Here is a 21,825-nt window from a genome sequence, read left to right as displayed (position 1 = left end):
TTTTAACCGAGTTTGCGCGTGTGCTCCAAATGAAATTCTTTTTAGAGGAAGTTGAAAAAAAAAAGTAATTATTTACATTTGTCTTATTAATGCAATATAAAAATGAATGCAATATAAAAGTATCGTAATTGATTTATTTGTTATGCATTATTACGTTTAATTGCTGGCTCAATTTGGGATGAATTTCAAATTTGGGATTAATTAATACTAATTAGTAATAACATGTAGACCATCTACATGTTATTACTCCTTTTTAAGCTTATTGTTATTCATTGACACACACAAAAAAAGACATATGTTGACTTACAGTGCCTAGTAAATGTACTAATGTTCACTATTTACTAATTTGGTAACCTCTGAAGAATGTTGGTTGTTCTGGAATACATTTATTTGGATCAGCGGTGGCAACTGTAATAGGAATCTGTCTTATAACTGGAAGGTTGCCAGTTCAACCCCCTACTTTGTCTGTTTCAGTCGTTGTGTCCTTTGACTAGACACTTCAACCACCTTACTTGCTGGTGGTGGTCAGAGGGCCTGGTGGCAGCCTTGCCTCTGTCAGACTGCCCCAGGGCAGCTGTGGCTACAGTGTAGTAGCTTGCCACCATCTGTGTGTGAATGACTCAATGTAGTCTAAAGTGATTTGACTATCCATTTAAGAGTTTCCGATAGGACGGGCTTCATAAAAATCCAAGTCACACTTTTAAGATTTAAAATTTTTGAAAAGTTTTGAAAAACAATATATCATTTTACATCCATTTCAGTATTTTATCTTTTGCATAAAATCGCAATTAAATATAAAACTTTTTCGCATTCAATTACAAGGCGACTAAATGTAGAAACATTCAGCTCAAATCAAAGTCATTTACATAACATTTCCCAAGTGTGAAAAACACATTCTATCCTAATCCAGCGGTAACTTTGAAAAGAAAGAAGAGCTGCAGACTAATATTTGACAAGTAGAGCATGCGCCACTGATTCAGTGGGCCTTGAGGTCAGGCCCATTGTGGTTTTACCTTTATGCCTGGCCAGGTATCTTCCCAGAACAATGATTAAACACAAGGTGACAAAGACCACTACAGCCACCACTCCTCCAATCAAGGCATGGTCGGTGCCGTGCTGCCCCAGCGCGTTGGGATCTGAGGAGACAGGGGAGAAAGAAACAAAGAGAGACAATCAAGGTGTTGGTTAGTGAGGTGAAGGAGTGAGCACAGGGGAACAACAAAAGACAGACAGCACAAACCAGAGAGCAAAGAGAAGAAAGAAGATTATTTCCAGTTTGTTCCTGCTTTAACGGTTGTTCTTAGCTGCTGTCATTCCTTCCCTCTTACACTTCATGCATTCAGAGCAGAGAGCCTGTGAAAACTCTCTGAGAATAATAAAACGGAGAAGACGAGAGATGGACAACACACTGACACAAGAAGAATAGGACTGCGATGACAGTCATCGGGCAAAATGAATAAAAAAAGAGAATGTATAAGGGACTTGGTTTAAAGATGTAAATTATTTAGCACCTCCCCTACTGAGTTGCAGGGGTACTCAGCATGCAAATCAGGGCAACAGCAGAGAAAAAAATGTTACACAGTAAATAAATCATTACATACAAAAAGTAGGGAAGATCAATCTTTTCTTCAGTTCTTGGAGAGAGGGAATTAATGTTAGGGAAAGAATTAGATGTCAGAGAGTTGCTACAGGTCCCCAGCTGCTGGAAAGCAGCAGAATGACAGAAAAAAAAAGTTATAAAAAAAGGAATAATCTTCCTGCTTTGCCCAGTGCAAAAACCCATAAATGTTTTTTTTTTTCTGTTTCTTAACAAGAGGTTACTCACATTATCATTTCTGACTGCTTTTTACACAAAATCTAGTTTCTTCCGTCCCGTTATAAGCCTGGATCTGGGAGAGCACCCACTGTTGATGTGGAGAAGCAGGAGACACAACTTGGAGCTTTCAGCCTCTAAACTCAGGATTTTGTTTTTCAGTCATGACAAAAACCTAACAACCATAGATGAATGTATAAATGTTGACATTCTGCTAAATGGAAAGGTTTCCTTTCAGCTTAGTTCAGCTCTTTCTTCACCATGACAGACTGGAGCAGTCTTTGGATAACTACGGAAGAAATCCCAACTTGTCTATACATCTCCCGAGACGTCCTAAAATCACCCAGGAACAAGACACCAAAATACTTGTACTGTCTCATGATCCTGAAGGACCACTTCAGGTGCTTAAGTATCAATACCGGATTTAGAGGAGCAGTCTCTCATCCCTGGCAATGTCGCACTTACAAAAAAAGCGAGAACCATAGATACACAGACATGACTGGAACGGTCAGGACAAAAACCACACCGCTCCTCCTGAATGTGAGGTTTGACAGTCTGCTGGGGCCGCGGTCTAACATCCAAGAGCATGTTTTTCCAGGAAGAAAAACTGATCCATTGAGGGATGAGACACACTCTTCTGTCACATTTCTAAAAAAAATATATTTAGTTTTTTTAAGGTGTGAAATTTGACACTAACAGCTTTAGAGAAAGACCTCTTCTTTCTAAACCTTTGGAAAAAAAAATGTGACAAGGACAGCTGTTCTGCGGTGAGACTGTATTATTTGTTTTGATCCATAACACCTAAAAGATTACAGTGACATTCACTAAGCTGTTCTTTGCAGGAGTAATGGCATCCTTTAAATACCCCCAAGATTTTGCATGTGTTCCTGAAAGTACATGATACTTTCTGGCAGCTAAAACGTGGCATTGCCTGACCAGAAAATAGTAGATACAGAGAGAGGACTTATCCATACAGCACACGTCGTATGTTGACCATTTCTCTTCAGCATTCCACTTTTCATTCTGTCTGCCCATGAGGCCAAATTGAACAGCTGGCTTGCTCTCGCTTCATAAGTCTCCACGGTCTGAGTGACCAGGCCGTCACACTTCGCCGCCTCCGAGTGGACAAACACAAAGTCATACAGACCGACACACACGCTCATAGACACGGACGTGAGCAGCATAGCTTCACTGTGCTGCGGTTCTTCTTGGTTGGTGGAGCAGAGAGTAGAGGAATTTCCCCCTGGCAGGACCCAGCAGGACGAGGACAGAGGCGTTTAGTTACACACGCAGTTTTGTCTTTTATTCTCTTTCTGTCAGGCTTCTCCCTGTATATGTGTGTATTGTTAAACATTAAACACACACTTCCTTGACTGCTGATCCTCTGGCCGACTGTTTGATCCCCAGATATTCTTTTTGAAGTGAAAGGCTTTTGTTTTTTACATTAGGTTGCCTGATCATTGTATTTAATGCAATTGATGCTTTGATTATTTTCAAAAATAGAGGAATATTACACTAGATTTTTATTGCTGTAAATGTGGTCTGTTCCACATATTTTCTCATCTGCATACAAATCAGTGATTGTTCATTCTCATGGGCTTGAAGCTCTGCCAAAAGAATCACATTCATGAATTTCTTGGAGATTTTCTGAGGAGTTCTTCAAAAATGTGAATAAGTTGTGTAAAAACTTCAGCAGCTCCGCAGGAGGTCGCTCTGTCTGATAAAACGCTTTCAGGGATAGCAGTTGAATAAGTTTCAACTTTTAGCAGAAGGCAAGAAACTTGAGGAAAAAAAAGATGATGAAATATGAGAAACAACTGAACAGCTTTCTCCGTTGGAGGCCCGGTCTCAAGCAGAATGTGACCTACTAATGTATCGTCAGGTTCATTTCACATAAAATTGTGAGTTTTTTTCAATACCTCTCGAAAAACTCCACAACATAATCTTGAAATTATTGAACTGCACAATGAGGCGCTCTCACCACTGCATTGCACTATTTGAGACGGCACTGAATTTTATTTTTACAAGTTAAAGATTTAAAATTGTAAAACGGTGATTATTAAAACCACATGATCAGTAGTATAATGATGGTTAGAGTTGGGATTAAACCACATTTTCCTTACTTCCGTTTTCGTTTCCAGCATTAAAATGACCCCACCACCTCAGCTTTGCCACAATGATACATGTTCATCCGACTTGCCAAATGCATAATTGGCGAGCAGGATTTACTGCAAGCCCCCTTAAAATGACCTTTGTGGTTTCACTGGAAATTCTGATGGCAACTGTGATATGGAATAAACTGCAGTTGAAATATTTGACCTGCCAACACTAAACAAACCGGGAGAGAGAGCGAATACTGACTCATAACTTAAAACCAAGTCAAGAAGTATAAATATTTTGTGTGAGTCTAAATCAGTGCTTTGGATATCACCTCTTTTCAGATATACTTCAACAAATCATTAAAAAAAAAAAGGTTGTGTTAATAAAAACGTTAGAATTTTCAAGGATTCAAGTGTTGACAGCTGAATTTTAATAAGACTGACCATATTTATTTTTTATTGTCATGTTTTTAACTTCTTTGCTTTATGTACAATTTAGCATATGCTGTCAATATTATGTTTTATTCTTTTACATTAATGTTGTGGTTTTGCTTACAGCCCAGGTCATTTCTGGTAAGCTTCATAGCACTGAACTGCATACATACGTTATGGTAAAACATTAGCATCTGGGTATAATTTATAACTAACAGAATCCACGGCTCCAGCAAGCAATTTTTTCTCAATAACCACAGGTCCACATCCTCCGAACGAAGCAAAACATAGAACAAGAAGCTGGTTTTTTTAATTTTATGCGTGGTTTGAATTTGAGAAAACACACAAAAAATGCTGCTAAACAAGCACTGGTTATGGAAATGTGTCTTTATTCAGTTTGTAAACCAAAACTGATGGACAAGAGGACAAAATATTCTTTTTTTGAGCCAAGAAGGAGGGGGATAAAAGGGATCTTCCATACACAGTTATACATTTTGCAGGCCCAAAAAGATATTATTATTTAATAAGGGCATATACATCCTTCTCTGTATGATTTAATATGAGAGTGCGGCAGAGCAAACTCTTCTTTTAATATTTATAGAACCCTCCTTGCTGTGTGAGTCTGGATTGTTTAATAAATTAAAAGGGCTAAAGTTTTCTATGAACCACTCCTGGGTCAAATGGGACCAAAGGTGTTCCTATTAAATCATCACAATAATTCTTCACATTCTCAGAAGAAAATGCTAAACTGCTTTAGTGTGTTTAAGAAAAGTGATGGCTTGAACTTGAATTGAGCTTTTACAATGAGATTAATAATTAATATAGTTGTTCATTTTAAGGTAATAAAAAATTAATCTAGCCACTAGGTAGTCAGCTATTTCATTTCTTTTTTAATTTATTGTTGATTAAAACATTATCCACACAGGACTTTCTCAATGGGGGAACCTTATCTGAGGGGACTTAGTGTATTTTCTGTGCAGTGTGTGACTGTTCAAATCTCAGGTAGAACATTTTTTGCATTTTGCAAAAATTTAAATGCTTTTCTTCAAATGATTAAAACCATTGTAGCATTGCTTACAATAAACCACTTTTATTAATAATGAATATTTATATCAGATTATAGTTCAAACTAGAAAGTTAAAGCTTTAGGAAAGAAAAAGACACTGAAATCAAAAGTACAGCAGACGCCCAATTTCCTACAGTTGGTCTCAAAGTCATGTTCATCAAAGCTCTCTTCAATGTATTTTGGTGCTGTGCCATTCAATGATTTATAAACTGAGAAGTATTTTAAAATCTATTTTCTGAGCTACAGGGAGCCAGTGGAAGGACTTTAAAGCTGGAGTGATGTGCTCTGTCTCCCTGGTTTTAGTGCAGCAGTATTCTGGATCAGCTGCAGCTGTGTGACTGCCTTGTTAGGCAGTCCTGTGAACACACTATCACAGTAATCAATGTGACTAAAGACAAATGCATGCATGGATTTCTCTAGATCTTGCTGGGGCGTTAGTCCTTTAGTCCTGGAAATGTTCTTCAGATGATAGAAGGTTGACTTTGTACACCTACAGCATCAGGGAGTCCTTCTTAAATGACCAGGATACTCAAAATCAAACATGTCTTCGTCAGATTCTTAAACACCAAACACTTCTTTCAGTAGGAACCTTCCATACATCACAGGAGATGTTTGCCATCGAGTAAAGTCACAAGATCTCCTGTGATTTCAATGACTCCAACCTCTACCCTGTCTTTCATCTGCACTCATCTTTTATATGAGCAGTGGGGAATTATCAGACACTGCACTCATTAATTCATCATATTAGTATGTTTTACACAAAGCACATCTTTGTCACTTCATCTCTCTTCCCATCATTGGCTTTACATTTATTTAATATTAAAATTCCTTCCCTGCAGGCACCCTTTCTTATCTCTGGTGATGCTTTTTTTACATTCTCCTTTTCAGATGTAGCAATATAAAGGAATGGCTTTTGGTTGCTCCCATCAATAAAGCAGCACTTGTGCCCTTGTGTCTATGGTGAGAGTCAGTCATACTTTAAAGGTGTCTTTTAACAGGATGTTATAAATCTGCTGTGGGGGAACTGTGATTGTTTCTTTCCTTTGAATATGTGAAAAAGAAAGAACAAATCTTAATCTTTTCTGTAAATATGAAACCCTTGATGTTTTTATGAGATGATCAAAAAGATTCCTGGAAATCTGCAGATATAAGATCTGAGGAGGATTAAACCAGAACTTCGCTGGTTTAATCGTGTCAAATTGTGGAACACCTACCTACAGCAACCCCAAATTGTTTGACAATTGTTAAAAAAATAAAATGTTTTTGTATTTATCTGCATGCTGTTCGAACACAGTAGCTTTGAAACTTTCAAACAAATACTTTATCTGGCAACTAAAATAATAATACGTATATATTCTGCTATGACTTGTTATTTTTTTTAGGAAGCTGCAATAGCTCTAGTAAATCTGTAGCATCAGCAGCATCTGCACCTAAAGTATCACTGAATCATTTTTGGGGTTTTTTCCCGTCAGTTATTCAGTTCAAAGGTGAAACTCGTCAATAGTACATATCAATGATTAATTTCCGTTTATTCTGATTATGGATTTCTTTATACCCCAGTCGGTGGACTGTGTTGTGTGATGCCAGTAACTCCACCAAAAACAATGCAATTTTCCTATGAACCTAAAACTTAAGTGGGCTCAGGAATGGTGCAGTATGTGTTGGAACATTATGAAAACGTCTGTATGTTATTATTATTTACTACAGAATGAAACAGTTGTGTTTTTTATGTAAGGTTGTGTGAAGTATTTATGAGCAATCAGTGCCTGTGTCTTCTATCAGAGCACTTCCATTTTGAAAGGGTGGCACTGAATGGCTTTCCAAGGTAACGGGCCACTCAAAACAGAGCAGAATAGAGACAGTAAAATAATAAATATTTTACCATCTGTCTGTTATAAACCAATAGCAGTCAGAGAAAATGTTATAATATTGATTTTCTCTCCCTTAACTTCTTCAGTTAAGCCTCAGACTGGCTTTTGTATTGATGCTATATTTTTTCAACCAGAAGGTGTAAGTTGTTTGATCGTCAGATACTCGCAGCTAAGAATGTGGGATGTCTGCAGCTCCTCTGGAGGGACCCGAGGCTCTCGGGTGTAACTCTGAATAACGTTCACCTGACTTTGTCAATTTATGTGAACTGCTAAGCCTTGGTAGTGTTGCAGACTGTAGTATACCTGTAGCCACAAACATTCTTACTGAAAGCATTTAGCATGCTGTCACCATTAGGTTCCATATTGTTTTTATATGTTAGCAGCTCATTTAGCTTTATTTAGTTAAATGTCCAGCAAGTTTGATTAAACTTTAATTGCAGTGTGGTATTACATGCTAAGGCAGTCAAGTGCTTTGCATCACATTTCTCTGAAATCACACGAAAAATGGAAAAATGGGTAGGATAATTTTTTTAAGGTCAACATTTATCAATGTACCTAGAGACAAAAATGTGAAAAAATATGCAACCAATTTAACAGGAAATCAAAGCACAGTTATCTGCTCTTTATAAAAATATAATTTTTGAGAAGAGGAAATATTAAATGAGTATTTCACAGTTAAATGTGGCACTAATAATTTATTCAACAATTTTAAAGTTAAAGAGAAAACCAGAACAGGTTGCTCTGAAAGATGCCGTATATTTATTTTGCAGCAGTCTAAAATATTATATTATCATTTAGAGAGTAAGGCTGAAAGGGGTGGCTAGAAGTACATGTAAAACACTAAGAGACGCTGTAAAGACATGACTCAGTTTACAAGAGAGAGAGAGATGTAAAAGAGGCAGCATTTCCAAAATCATGAGTGTTGGTGTGTGTGCCCTTGTGCATTATTGCTCTCTGGGTCAGAGTGGACTAATTAGGTCCAAAGAACAAATTACCTCAGCTAATCATTCAATAAACCCCACATTTGGACACTGGATTGAATATTTAACCTCTTCCTCTTTGTTTTCTTATTGGAGAAAAAAGGATTTGTGGTAAGCAGGGTAAGTCCTGCATCATAATTAATGATAGACTTACTAAATCTAAAGAATCTATTCAAACAACTTGATGTCTATGAATACAGAATTTCTCAATAAACAGCAATAAAGCACATTATAGTAACAGAGGAATGACGGTTCTAAGACTGTGCTTTTCCTACTTTTATAACATTATGGTACTTTTGCTAAAATTATATATTAACTATTCTAGTAATTATGATGTCTAAGATTTATTCATTGTTTCAAAAGTAGTGACATAAATGTAGTCATTTTTAGTTGAGACAATACATTGTTCAGCTGACTTGTGTACACACTGCACAACTGGTGGAAGACCAAAGAAAAATATGGGATTCAAATGAACTGATCTTATTAGAAGCAATCCTAAGTAAATGTTGTAGTTGTGGATTTTAGTCTAACAGGCTCATCAGAGGTGGTTAATTTGCTGAAGAACAGGGCTGCGCTGCTTAGCCTACATTCTAAAGCTGAACACACCTGAGGCTCTCGCCTCGCAGCATGCCAACTTTACTTTTCAAAAAGCATTACCTGAAATAGCGACAGTAATGACAGTAACAGAAGTGCTCCTTATGTTTTCACACAATTACTTTCAAACGGCAGACTTTCTTTGTTGTAAACAAAAGAACCGTGAAGGACACTAGCATAGTGGACAAGCTGGTAAAGGAAGGGAGAGCGCCAAACAACTGCTCTGTGCATTCGGCAGAGACTCCACTAACTCCAAACCTAATCTGGAATCTTATTGGAGATACTTCAGACTACAACCATTTTGTAGTGGAACATGTTTTGTAGTTTTGAAGCTGCGACTTAAACAATTCTTCTACACCTAATTGGTATAAATACTCTATACCGTTACCAGTCCTTACCTAGCTTGTAACACTTGAGGAGAACTGTGCCATGCATGACTTTACAGAAGATTTATAATGTAGTTTATTTAATAAAATAGCAATGTGTGCTCTATACTTCTCATAAAGAACAGGTATACTAAAATGATTTCTGTTGTAACATGGTGCTGTAGAGAAAATAAAATTAACTTCAACCTTCAAGGAAGGGCAAGGGGTGCCGTAGGGGTGGTGGGGGGATAATATGATGGTAGGAGAAACAGGTCAGAGCTGCAATAACTTCAGGCTGACTTTATTGCTGCTGCTCTTCAGATATTTCTATCAAACACTATGCTGCAACTGAAGCAGCTGTATGGTTCACGTAAAAGAACCCTACAGCTAGTTTTGAAGAAATATTTTATCTTCAATAGTCTCAGAGGGAAGAACATAAGTGAAGCATGACAAAGAGGTCCATGCAAATGAAATAAGCTGTTGTGTCTTTATGAATCCTCCAAAATGTGTCCTTTGCAACTAAAATTTAATTAAACCAAAGGTTGTGTGTAATTCATAAAACTAGCCTTAGGTTCTAATGATTTTGCCTTTTCTGTTCAACACTTTACTACAAGTGTTGCTGTAACTCTTCCCCAGAGCGAGCTAAAGTGACACGTCATCAATAAGCCGGCCAACAATAAGTGAAAGAACCTTTGCATTATGTTTTAATTTCTCCTGTGGTTCATGGTTTTTATGTCTAAGGTGTGCAGAGCAAAGGGAACAATGAATGGTCAGCACTGTTCAATATTTCACCGTTTCACCACTGAACACAACCACCAACCAGCTGCCCCAGATGCTTGCCCTCAAGGAAATATTTCCTTTGCTCATCACACAATCTAACCTTTGTGCTCCATTTTAAAACAGGATCAATAGCAATAGAATAAAGCTGTTAGAAAATCCCTCCAAGGAATGAAAATTGTCCCTTTCCTTATTGAGTTTTCACAAAAGGTTTGTTCTCAATCTTAAAAAGCTTTAAGGTAAATGTGAGGCTATAAAAATATACCTAGGGAAACCTATTAATTTTTTTCATACCACAAGAGTAGATTTATACTAAAATTCATACAGCTTAATCCTAAATTTGTATAATAATAATAATAATAATAATAATAATAATAATAATAAATTCTTTTATAATTATTTTAGACCCAAGTTTATGCTCTTTTTTTTGCTCAGTGTTTTGAGACCATCTAAGATTTGCAGGTCATAACTTTAAAGCCTGCCTTGTTTTGAGGTGTTACCATTTAAACAAAGGTTTCAGGATGGAATCCCCTGTAAAAGAAAAATGCTCAGGGGCTAATCTTAACCATTAAACCCTGACTGAACTCTTGGGGTTTATCCTGAGTCTAGCTTCAGTGTGTACTCACTCATTTCAACTTCAGTCGAAGAGGAACTCCTCCCAATGTTTAGTGTTTTGGATTACCCTTAGTAAAAGGCATGGTGCTGAATAGATAACTCTGGCAGCCTACGTTTGCATTTCTATATTTTTAGCTTGAGCTCCTCTTGGGGAACAACTACTGGGCTCAGAAAGGAAAACTTACTCTGCAAGGTTTTAGATGGGTATTATTTTAGATTTTTTTTTCTCCACAGGCCCAGACATTGGGGCATGAATAATAGCTGCCTTCTCAGTAGTTGGTCCTTTTTCCACAGCAATAAAAGGCTACAGGGACTAAGGTTGGCCACGCGAACGCAGATCGTGGGTAGTGAATGGTAAATATTTTAAGCACAAGAGAAACCCTTGTGCATGATTCAACCTTTGAGCTTTAAGGTTGAAGCTAATTCACAAGCCACAAAGAGAGAATTTGGTAAATTTTAGAGAACTGCTGGTAGGGAAGAGAATGTGTATCTGTGTCTGTACATAAGTGTGTGTTCATGGAAGGGAAGGTCTGATTATACTACATGGACCTGATACTTAGAGCAAGAGTTATTGTAGCTATTAAGGCTGGCCAGGCTATTGAAGCAGTGTGAGTCTTGGCCATACCTGCCAGCACCTCATTAATAAAATGAATCACATACTGCAGCTATGTATCAGCCCTTGCAGTTTACAGTTCAGAGGAAAAGAGGTGTATCTGTCAAACTGTTTACATTAGATCCACTCTAAGGATCAAAAACAATTAGAATTTGTACAATAGGGTATGATTTTGTAAATGTAGATTTTCCATTGGGGATAATGAATTCAGTGTTTAAAATGCGTGTAGTTTGACAAGAAAGTGGTCTCCATTAAATGGAACATATACATTTATAAGTTACACTGATATGACTACTTTTAGTTTAACTTCCAGTCTGTGCATTTATTACATTCAGTTTGAAAGATCTTAATAGAATCAGTTAAGTTGGACTGTTTATATCTTAAATTGTTTGTTTTACCCTTAAGAGTATACATCTTGATTATTTCAAAATTCACTTTTCGTAGTGTTTAGGCTTATAGCTCAGAGGTGCAGAACTATGCTAAAGGTTAAAGGAGGGTGATTAAAAGTGAGATAACCAAAATTGTTCTGTCTGCTCTTTGGCTTATGTCTTACTGTCAGTTCATGTCTTATTATATTCCTGAGTTCTAGTTAATAATTAAAGTTAATCTGCGTAGAAATTTGTCTATGAACCTGCATTTGGGCCCTATTTATTTTTACTATTAATGAATTACAATTTCAGTTTTTTAGCTTTTGAGTTCTCTTTCTCTCTAATTAAGTTCACTTTCATTGATTTACATAGCCCAAAACTTAAACAAATGTCTTTCTAAGAGACTTAACAGATGCCTTTTTCCTAAATGTAAATATTCACTATTTACAACAGTGAATATTTGGCAGAAAAACACAAATCACCTGATATTTAAATCACAACCTGCAGTAAAACTATAAAGATGCAGGTGAGCACATCTGAAAAATACCTACAAATACTGAAGACATTTTTCCAACAATTTTGTACTTTAGAAAATGTTTTTTCTTAACATTTGAGTATTGTATTAAGGCAAAAAAAAAAAAAATGAACACTTGTTTTGGAAGCTATTGATGTCCTTCACATTTTCTGATGCAAAAATGCTTCATCCTTTGATTTGGGTCATCTTGTACTTTTTGTTGAAAGAGTAAGACTGGCATAAGTAGAGCATTAAAAAGAAAATGGAACTCCTAAAAGAGCTTCTCAGAATATGCTAATAATCTACATAAAGCCAAGAGAGTTAGAGACTTAATGTGTATTTTCTCCGCACAGGCGGTTGACTTTATTAAAAAGACAAAACATCATGGGGGTTTGTATCGCTCCTCAGATGTTTGGTTTCATCCCAAGGCTGTGAAAATAAGTGGTAATAAATCAAGTCGACACATGAAGACAGATAGAGTGGTATCCTGTGACTGAGAATGCCGTATAGAATTCCGATATGCAGATTCCCATAAGATACAACGGAAAAGCTCGACATTCCTTGTGTCCCTGAACTACCTAAACAGACATCAGAGAAGAAACCAAAGAACACCGGTGATGAACATCCAACATTGTGCTGGAAGCCAGTTATCAAACAAGATCTTCAGAGAGATGAAGGGTAGGCAGAGGAGACAACAGGGAAAGCTGCAACAAAAGAAAATGTAGAGAAAATGTGGAGGGGGACTCAAGTGTCCTGTGAGACTTACAAGATGGTAATTTACCGAAAGGATGAGTGAAATTATTCTGCGATTGTGGATCTGGAACAGTAAAAGTAAGGGTAGACTAATCTTAATAGTGGGGAAAAAAACATCTGCTATAAAAAGATCAGTTTAGGAACACAGAAAAAGGAAAATTCAATTAAATCTCTTGAGAAAAAAGCTAAACATACATGATAAAAATACCTTGTGTAAAAATGTGCTTAGACTTTCAATGAAACTCATCTGAAAAACCCTTAAAAACCACAAGTAATATAAAATTAGTTAGATTATTGTAATTATACCTCTGTTGCAACTGTCTGTTCATGTCAACACTTGGTTACGACATTTGGCTAAAGGAGTGACATTCTCACAGCAGTTTTCAATTTCCTTTCCCGTTTTTTGCTTAATACAATTTATGTGGGTTGAAGCAATGCCAAAACTTCCCAATTCCCAGCAATGTCTTCCAACTTCTCATAGAGAATGCATTACAGGGCTTCCAGTAAGAATTTTGCTTTGGTACCCAAAATAACTCTTCTGGCTTTTTAAAATTTAGAACAGTTTTTAATATTGTTTAAATAAATTAAACAAATTTTAGTAATAATGGTTTTAAGTTCTAAAAAAAAGAGTAACCATGTTGAATGGATGGCAAAAGACTTCAGTCGTATTAAACAAATCAGAATGTGCAATAAAAATTTTTATTGGTCTGATGTAATATTTTAATTTTAAACTGCCTTTTTTCATTGGTTTTAAGCCTTGAAAGTATGTCAATGTGCAATTATATTACAAAGTGTGTCTAGCTTCAACTAGACTCAACGTATTTTGAATATGACAACATACAACTATAAAAACAAAAGGAAATGTCACTGATACCTTGTGTCGTAAATATTGACAGAAAAGACAACTGTCTTTCCATTTCTCAAGAGCAAGAACAGAAACCAAAAGACACAAATGGGTTAATCACAGAAACCTGGGAGATATTTAGGCTGCAATTCAAATGCAAACTGTACCTCACACATTATCAAAAGGAATCCTGGCACTTTATTTAGCAATGAGGGGGAAGGAGCTGGAGAAGCAGAAGAAATTGCAAACAGTGCGTCATAGAGTTTATAATAGCGTTATACAATAATTGCAACACAAGGTGCCTTATGCTTGGTGTGATCAGCTCACAGATATCACTGAATACTATGTAAATTTTGAATTTTGTGCATATGATTTCTGCTAATTGTTCTTCCTGAGACATACACATAACGCCATGCAAGATTAAAATGAAAAAAGAATACACTTACTGTGCAGGAAGGTACTGTTCTGTGATTTCTACACAGACTCTTGTCGTTGGCATCCACTGATGGTACTGATAAAATGATTAAAGTTCTAAAGATATTGTTTCCACTATAAAGTTAAAGTTATGATGCAGGTGCAGAAGCTATACTGATAGAGAAATTAAACAGATTTTGAGGAAATATTGACAATCAAAGATATTGCCAACGATGTTAGGATTTTGGAAGGATGGCTGGGAAAGCAGCAGTGAAGGCAAATACTATGATTGCAACATAACGATTGTCCTTTTACTGGAATTCATTTTTTCAGATTTGCCCTGTTCCAGCTGTACGCAAATGACCACAAAGGTCATGGATACTGTCTGAATCTGCTGTAAAGCAGGATTTAGAACCTCTTGATTTCCCAGAAAGAAACAATAGGATTCCACACAATCTCACTTAAATTGTTGTTGTTTTGATGCTTCAGGGTCCAGAAGCACATCAGAGTTTTGAAATACCAAATGGAAAGTCGATGGACTTGGTGGATTTTATGTTCTTGTATCACCGTTGGGGGAAAAAAAAAAAACAACAACTCACAACTTATTTTAAACTCTAGAAGATTAAACATGTCAAAGGATAATGGCAACAACTTGAACAGAAAAAATAAAAGATGCAAGTGTAAAGTAGAAAAGTGAAATATAAAGTAGCATGCTGAGGGGGTAGTGGTGGTATGTGGGGTGTTACTGTACCTCTGCTGCCAGTGACTGTGGGGTCTGAGGCGTGGGTGCTTAACTGAACAGTAGGATCTGGAGGGATGGGATGTAGGGGGGGTGTGGTGGATGGAGGCAAGGTGGTGGGAGCGTCTGGTGAAGGGCACAGACAGACATACACAAAAATAATACAACAACAACAAATGAATTCACACAAAGAAGTGATGTTTGGGAGAACGGGGATAGTTCAGCATTAGTGACATCCCTTTGTCTAACTTAGAGCTCGTAATAGTTAGACTATTTAAAATATGACTCAAACTAATCACACATGTTTACTATTGCATGTTTTATTGGTTATTTCAGGGACAAAAAGAACAAACATTCAATGGGAGTAAGTCAAAGTTGTGCAACTTGTAACATACCCTGTGGCGATACTCGAAATGCTTGTTCACCCACTAAATAATTTTCTTGCATATGTGAACAGCTGAAAATGTGTAAGTTAATTAATTGTCCCACACAGGGCTTTGCAAAAGCATTGACTCCTTTTGAACGTTTTTGCATTTGATTACACCATAACTGCTCTCCTCTATGTATTTGAATTTCATATAATTATACCAACACAACATCACATGTTATTGTGAGGAATAAATACTAGTCAAATACAAATCTAAAAAAATGAGGGATGCATATGAATTCAGACAAGACATTTTGTTTGCCTTTTTTGAACATTAATTTTATTTTCTTGCTATCCATTATTGTGAACAAATGAAAGCAGTAATGTGCTACTTTGTGTTCATAGATCGTAGAAAATCCAGCGAAATCCAGTAAATTCTTTATTTATTCTTTGAGCAAAATATAGTAAAATTCAAGTTGTAAAATACCTATGCAAGGCACTGCATATACAATATAGAAAAGGTGGAAACTTTAGTATTTTAAGGGTTATGAAAAAAATAACCACAACTCAGATTCTTGGGACCATGGACAAGAATAGAATCAAAACTGAAACGTTACCATTAAAACTTTTATCTCTGCTTCAGGGTGCTATATCTTCATATGTGGTGTAATTTACAGAGTGAATCACATGAAGTGTTACACTGACCCATGTTACAACCAGCTCTGGTCTCCTTTCTAAACAACACAAATGAACTCCATAAATAGCTATTTTACAACTGGCCAAGGATATTTCCAGTCTGTTTATGTGAATGTTTATTTCACTGAACTATGTACCATTTTGGGCATATCACTGCCAATTCTGCTCTTAATGTGGATTTATTGTTCTATGATGATATGTGTGTAACCATTCGTACTAAAACATTTGCGCAAATATTCTATGTAAAGATTTTTCGAACAGTCACAAAAGTTTGAAATATAAGAAGAAAAAGAGCAAAGTTTTAGTCAGAACCTTATCTGCAAGAACTCAATAGGGTATCCAAGCCTGTTGAAGAGCATATGTGCTGACTTGGCATCTGCACATTAAAAATGTTTATGTAAAATCTCATTATTAAAGCAAAAGATGCAGTGATGTCACTTTGCTTAGATCATCAAATCATCACAAGTGAACAATCTGGTTAATTTTCATCAAAACCAATGATCTTTACTTTTCTACTTCTATTTGTTTACTCTGTTAGAAGTAATCCTAACATCTACAGTACATTTATTTAAAGTGAAAAAGACAAAACATGAGCATGTTCACTACAAATTGTCTTCGCAGTAATTTTAAATAGTTTCTTTAAATGAGGGTCTCTGTTTTTAATACCAACGGAACAGAAATAACCTTGAATTGAATCTGCTAATGCTGTCTATGTCTCTGGAGACAGAAAGTTAAATTCCACCAAATGAAGACATTAATTTGACAAAAGATCTGTGCCAATTACACATTTTCAAGGGTGCTTTCAGAAGAGGTGATCGGGTCATCATTATCGCGCTCTGTTTCAGATTTCATGCTAGGAAGTGTTTCTCGCTGTCAGCCGCTCAGGCCAAAGAGAAAAAGGGACTGAAACATTGTGTGACCAAGTTAATGAGGTTACACTACCACCTTGGCTTTAATGTTTATGTCACTCTGCATTTTATGGTGAACCAGAGGCTTTTAATTGGCTGTAGTCGTCTTTCTCAGGGCAAACCGTCCTCTGTGTCTTGGTGACATTTGATCGTGACTCACAGAGCAGCTAACTGCATGTCTGCAGGAAATGGGTAGGAGAGAAAACGTCTCCCCCTTGGAGCAGGACCATTAAAAAGGTATTTTTCAAGAATTATGGAGGCAGTTGTAAAAGGCTAAAAGGTGTGCTAATCACTAATGAAGGGTAGAAACAGGCTTGGTGCCATTTCAGGCGAAGAAGTAATGAATCTGAATAGGCTTCTTTGACCCTGCTGTACCCAATAGCCTTTTTTGTGCAGCAGAATTTGTCAGTTTAATATCATCTGCGTCATTATGTGCATTGGTTGTTCTAGCTTTTAGCTTCAGCTGGCATTTAAAGGAATTGTTAGGCACAGACACATAACCATGGTGTGTGAAAAGCCCATTAATTAGGAGATGCAACATTTATTCTATTAGTCAAAAAATGAATAAAAGGGTTTGTGGAAGAAGTTGATGAATGGGTAATGTGAAGTCTTGAAAAATAGTAAAACCACTGATAATATTCATATCTAATTTGCATCTATTCGTTCATTTTTGTTAATGAGATAAGTTTCATTCAAATGTATTTCTCTTACATGTATCTGAAATCTTTTTGTAAAAGCCACACTACATATTGCTTTATCATGAAGGATTTAAATATGAAAAAGGTGAAAAATATTAGATGGTATGCCTAATTAGCCAGGCTTGATCCTAATTTGTGGCTCTAAATGCATAAATAGACCATTTAGCTAATTATGGCAGCAATAGACTTGTAATTAACGTTACTGCATTTGAAATGATCTGTAAAAAAAATATCACATAGCACTTACAAGAAAAACGCTAATTTCCATATTTGCAATTAATTTGCTACATTAATAGTAGATTAAAATTATAGCTAGAAACATTGCCAACTACTTGTATGATGTGATTTAGCTTTTTCTTCAGTAGCATTGACCATGACAAGCTGAATTTTCAAGCTGCATGACACGGACATGCTGTTCAATGGGCCAATGACTTTACTAAAACTTCCTGGATGGAAACGGCAACATTGTTGTTTACTGATGAGGCTGTCTGCAGAAAGGCGTGGCACTCTATTACAGTTTCATAAAAGCAAGATAGAGGACGAAGGGAAGAAGGGGGAGCCCCGGCAGGTAGAGGAGTGAGGTATACTGAAGTGGGAGTGGCGTCACCCAGGTAGTCTGCACCTGGATGACATGAAAGGTGAGCATGAAAACGAATGATATGCAATGGTCTGTTATAAATGCAATATTGCTAGTGAGTTGTTGGACAAATTTTAATGTGACAAAATTATAATTTTAGCTTGAAATACAATACTATACTTTTGGATTCTATCGTAACAAATAATCATGTTTTATCGATTATTTAAAACTTAACCACCCGAAAGATGTTTACAGTTTACAATATAAATTGTTAAAGCTAAAAAAATCAAAAGCATTTTCACCCTCATGGTCAAAATTTGGCCACATCCATTAGCCGTTGGGTCAGCGACTGGTCCGCACTATCAAAATATGTGCAGGACTGTTTCAGATTGGAAATTGCAGGTAAAATTAGTTCAAGAATTGTCTGGTGTCTCCCTAACTTTAGTACTTTTGTTATTTGTTCAATGGGTTGATTTATTTAGGTCTTGTAAAATGTTCTTTTTAAGCTGCTGCTCATTTTCTTTTTCTGTTTGTTAAACTTTTCGGTGAGCTTTTTTAGAAAATTTGCTAACTTTAGTCATTCTGATAATGTCCTTTACGTGGGAAAATGTGATTTGATCAGCCCTGACCAGTGACCTGCTTTTATCCTTACTCACTCAGTCTTCTCAGTCCTACCTTTTGCTCTTCCTTTCACATGCTGAAAGCTTGTGAAGTTGACATAATATATGTCAAGTTAGACAAGCATAACTTGACATATATTATGTTTTTCTTGTATTTTATTCAGATAAATCTTTGAGATAAAGCAAATGTAACACCCTTGGATCATTATACCAACATTCATGTAATCTGTTATCGATCTGCTAATAGACATTTCTTTTTGCCAATCATTGCAAGCTGTCAAATGGCTCCAAAGCTCAGTTGTCACTGCTCTGCTTGTACTCTTTTGTATTTTTTTTTATTTAATACCAGGAGACAAATGGCAGAGCAGGAACAGAAGGGAGAAAGAACTATCTGTTTTTCCTGACACTGAGTCGCTTTATCCTCCACCTCCTCTGGCGTTACTAGGAATTACTTATCATGATATTCTTGACAACGCAGCACTAAATTCTGCCTCCCTCACACATTTCCCTTTAGGTATGCGTGCGGGCGTGTGTGTGTGTGTGTGTGTGTGTGTGTGTGGGAGAGAGAGAGAGACTGTGTGGAGGATCTGGGACAAAGGTTTATTTAAGGAAAAGCACTGGTGGCGTTTGTGGCACCTGAGGCCTATATTTTCCTTGTGAAGGATGGCACCCCTAATCACTTTTTGCAGTTATACACTATGCAGATCAGGAGGTATTATAATCCTGTTTATGCAACTCTTTTTCCACTATTCATGTGGAGTATAAATGGAATCCAAGGAGTGATTTTGTAGGTTGTAGTATTTCACCTATTTGTTTTTGAGTAGGTTTAAGTAGGTTTACCTGATAAAGATAACTCCGTACCTTTATTTTTGTCTGTCATTGCATAAAACACAATCACTCACACATCAGCCTTTCCCTTGAACTCACCATACACGTAGAGTACATATTCAGCACTGCTGGTCCCAAGATGGTTGCTGGCTTCACAGCGGTAGGTCCCGTTGTCTGTCTTGTTGAGTGAAGTAAAGGTGAGCTCCCTCCCCTCGACAATTATCCTGTCAAGGTCAGGAAGATCACCACCGTCCTTCGTCCACATCACAGGATCCGGTCTGTTATTTGAGATTTTTTTTTTTAAAAAAGGTCAAACTCACTTCAAGAATGAAGAATATAATAAAACATAGAAAACTAAAACAATGGAGACCAGAAAACACTTACGATGGGTTTCCTCTGGAGAAACACTCCAGCTTTAAGTATTGACCCTCCTGAGGGACAGTAGTTGATTTAATGATTTCCACACGAGGAGCATCTAGGATAGACAGGAAGAGTTTCAACTAATGGTAAGTGGTAATGGAACACATTAATATTTGTAAAACCATTCTCTCTTATAATTATCCTACAGCTAGCATTAGGATAAGGATTAGTGGACAAATGATCCTCCCATTAAGGCAGATTTTTATTTAATTTTTTTAGATATCTCTAATTCTAAGAGAGCAACAATTCTAATATTTTTTATAAGAAATGGCACCTCATTTAGTACCAAGTTTTTCATGCAATGAACTCCAAATGCAAAGTTTACTATGCCTTTTGACGATTTGTGTGTCATTACATCCTTCACACCAACAACACTGTATAATCGCCATTACTGAACATGCTGCTGATGTTCAAAACAGCTAAATTTAGGGGAAAAAAATCATTATTAATTTAAAATGTTTCTATCTACATTTATCTACATTTAGTGCAGAATGTTGTGCTATCCTCTATTGCTATTTTCACTTTTACTTATGTCCAGTTAATCCTCTTTTGTTTGCGCTTGATAGCATTCGTTTTGGACATATACTCACAGTGGACCTCCAGTACTTCGGTGGCCTGCTGGGGTGCCTGTGCGAGTGCAACATGGTCCACTCTGCAGGTGTAGGCCACGCCGTCATCATTTCTGTCCACGTGTAGCTGCAGAGAACTCCGCACCGTAAAAGTCTTCCCACTTGCATTCACCTCTTTGGCACCTATGAAGAGAAATCAATGGGAGAATGTCACCCGAGCAAAAGTTAAAGTTTACGGCTAATTATTATTTGTCTTGTTTACATCCTTTCTGCACTTTCAGGACATCCAAGCATAACGGTGTTCTTATAGAGATTGTGGTAGCATAAAGCTCAAGCAGATGGGAAAAGAAAAAAAAAAAGTCTTACTGAGCTTTGGTTTATGTATCTGCATCAACATGAACACTTACTGCTGTGAGGAACTGACAATAAGGTCAACGGTAACCATTACACGAAGATATTCTTTGCACACAAGCATTTTGAGGTCATGTGGGTTCAAATATCAATGTTGTGTTGGGTCACTTTTTTTTGGCTGCATACCCTTCAACAAAAATACACATGAAAGGAAAAATTAATAGCGTTTTTTGACTACACAGACTCCTATTTACCACCTCTATTTGTGCATCCCACGGAATCAATCTCAGGTTAATATCAAACTGTTTAATACCTCTTCTCAACTTTCTACTTCTGCACAACTCCGTCAAGCCCAACAGGGTCAAAAACTCAAATGTTTGTCTTTCAGCAAACTATCACCTATTACACCTGTTTATCTAATCAACTCCTTGGCAGAGCAATCCTCGCAACACCTGCTTCTAACTCTGTACAAAAACTGCTGATCCACATTTTTGTGTTCATTAGCGATGCAATCAAAAAGCTTCCTCCAATCATTTGCATAATGTCCTCAAGTTTTGTTTGTTTATCAATTAATTATTTCAACTTTCTGCTTCATGTGACTCTCTAAAAATACACCAGAATAGATACATGTGTTATAAAAAAAGTTAAATGAGTTTGACTGGGTTATCCTGAAGTCCCTTCTATGTGAATTGGGGTCAGACATTTGTTTCCTAGAGATTATTGATTTTTGTTTCCATATCAAAATTCCTTCAAGTTTATTTACTTCACAATAATTTATTTAGTTTAGTTTTTTTTTCTTTGTGGAAAATTTAAGTTCAGAACTTCTTAAACAGACCCAGCTCTATTTGATACTATTGCCATTGGTTTCAATCCATTTTAGGCCAGCAAAAGCATTAAAAGGAATTTTGAATTATTTCAACATGAGCCATATAAA

At 36.6% G+C, this 21,825-nt stretch overlaps 1 protein-coding gene across 3 annotated transcripts in view; it reads right to left on the bottom strand.

The window, feature by feature from the left end:
• Positions 1–21,825, bottom strand: part of LOC116728309 (cell adhesion molecule 2-like) — a 227,283-nt gene that overhangs the window by 6,518 nt on the left and 198,940 nt on the right. For 2 of the 3 annotated variants that reach the window (XM_032576315.1, XM_032576317.1), the window contains 5 exons: positions 20,562–20,723; positions 19,936–20,026; positions 19,651–19,829; positions 14,870–14,983; positions 1,014–1,136 (listed from right to left, as the gene is read on the bottom strand). In XM_032576315.1, coding sequence (XP_032432206.1) covers positions 1,014–1,136; positions 14,870–14,983; positions 19,651–19,829; positions 19,936–20,026; positions 20,562–20,723 — 669 coding nt within the window. The remainder of the gene's footprint in view (positions 1–1,013; positions 1,137–14,869; positions 14,984–19,650; positions 19,830–19,935; positions 20,027–20,561; positions 20,724–21,825) is intronic. The other variant, XM_032576318.1, reaches the window with a different exon arrangement.

This window comes from Xiphophorus hellerii, chromosome 11 (genome assembly GCF_003331165.1).
Source record: "Xiphophorus hellerii strain 12219 chromosome 11, Xiphophorus_hellerii-4.1, whole genome shotgun sequence".
NCBI classification, from domain to species: domain Eukaryota; kingdom Metazoa; phylum Chordata; class Actinopteri; order Cyprinodontiformes; family Poeciliidae; genus Xiphophorus; species Xiphophorus hellerii.
This window is presented reverse-complemented; position numbering and strand designations above follow the sequence as displayed.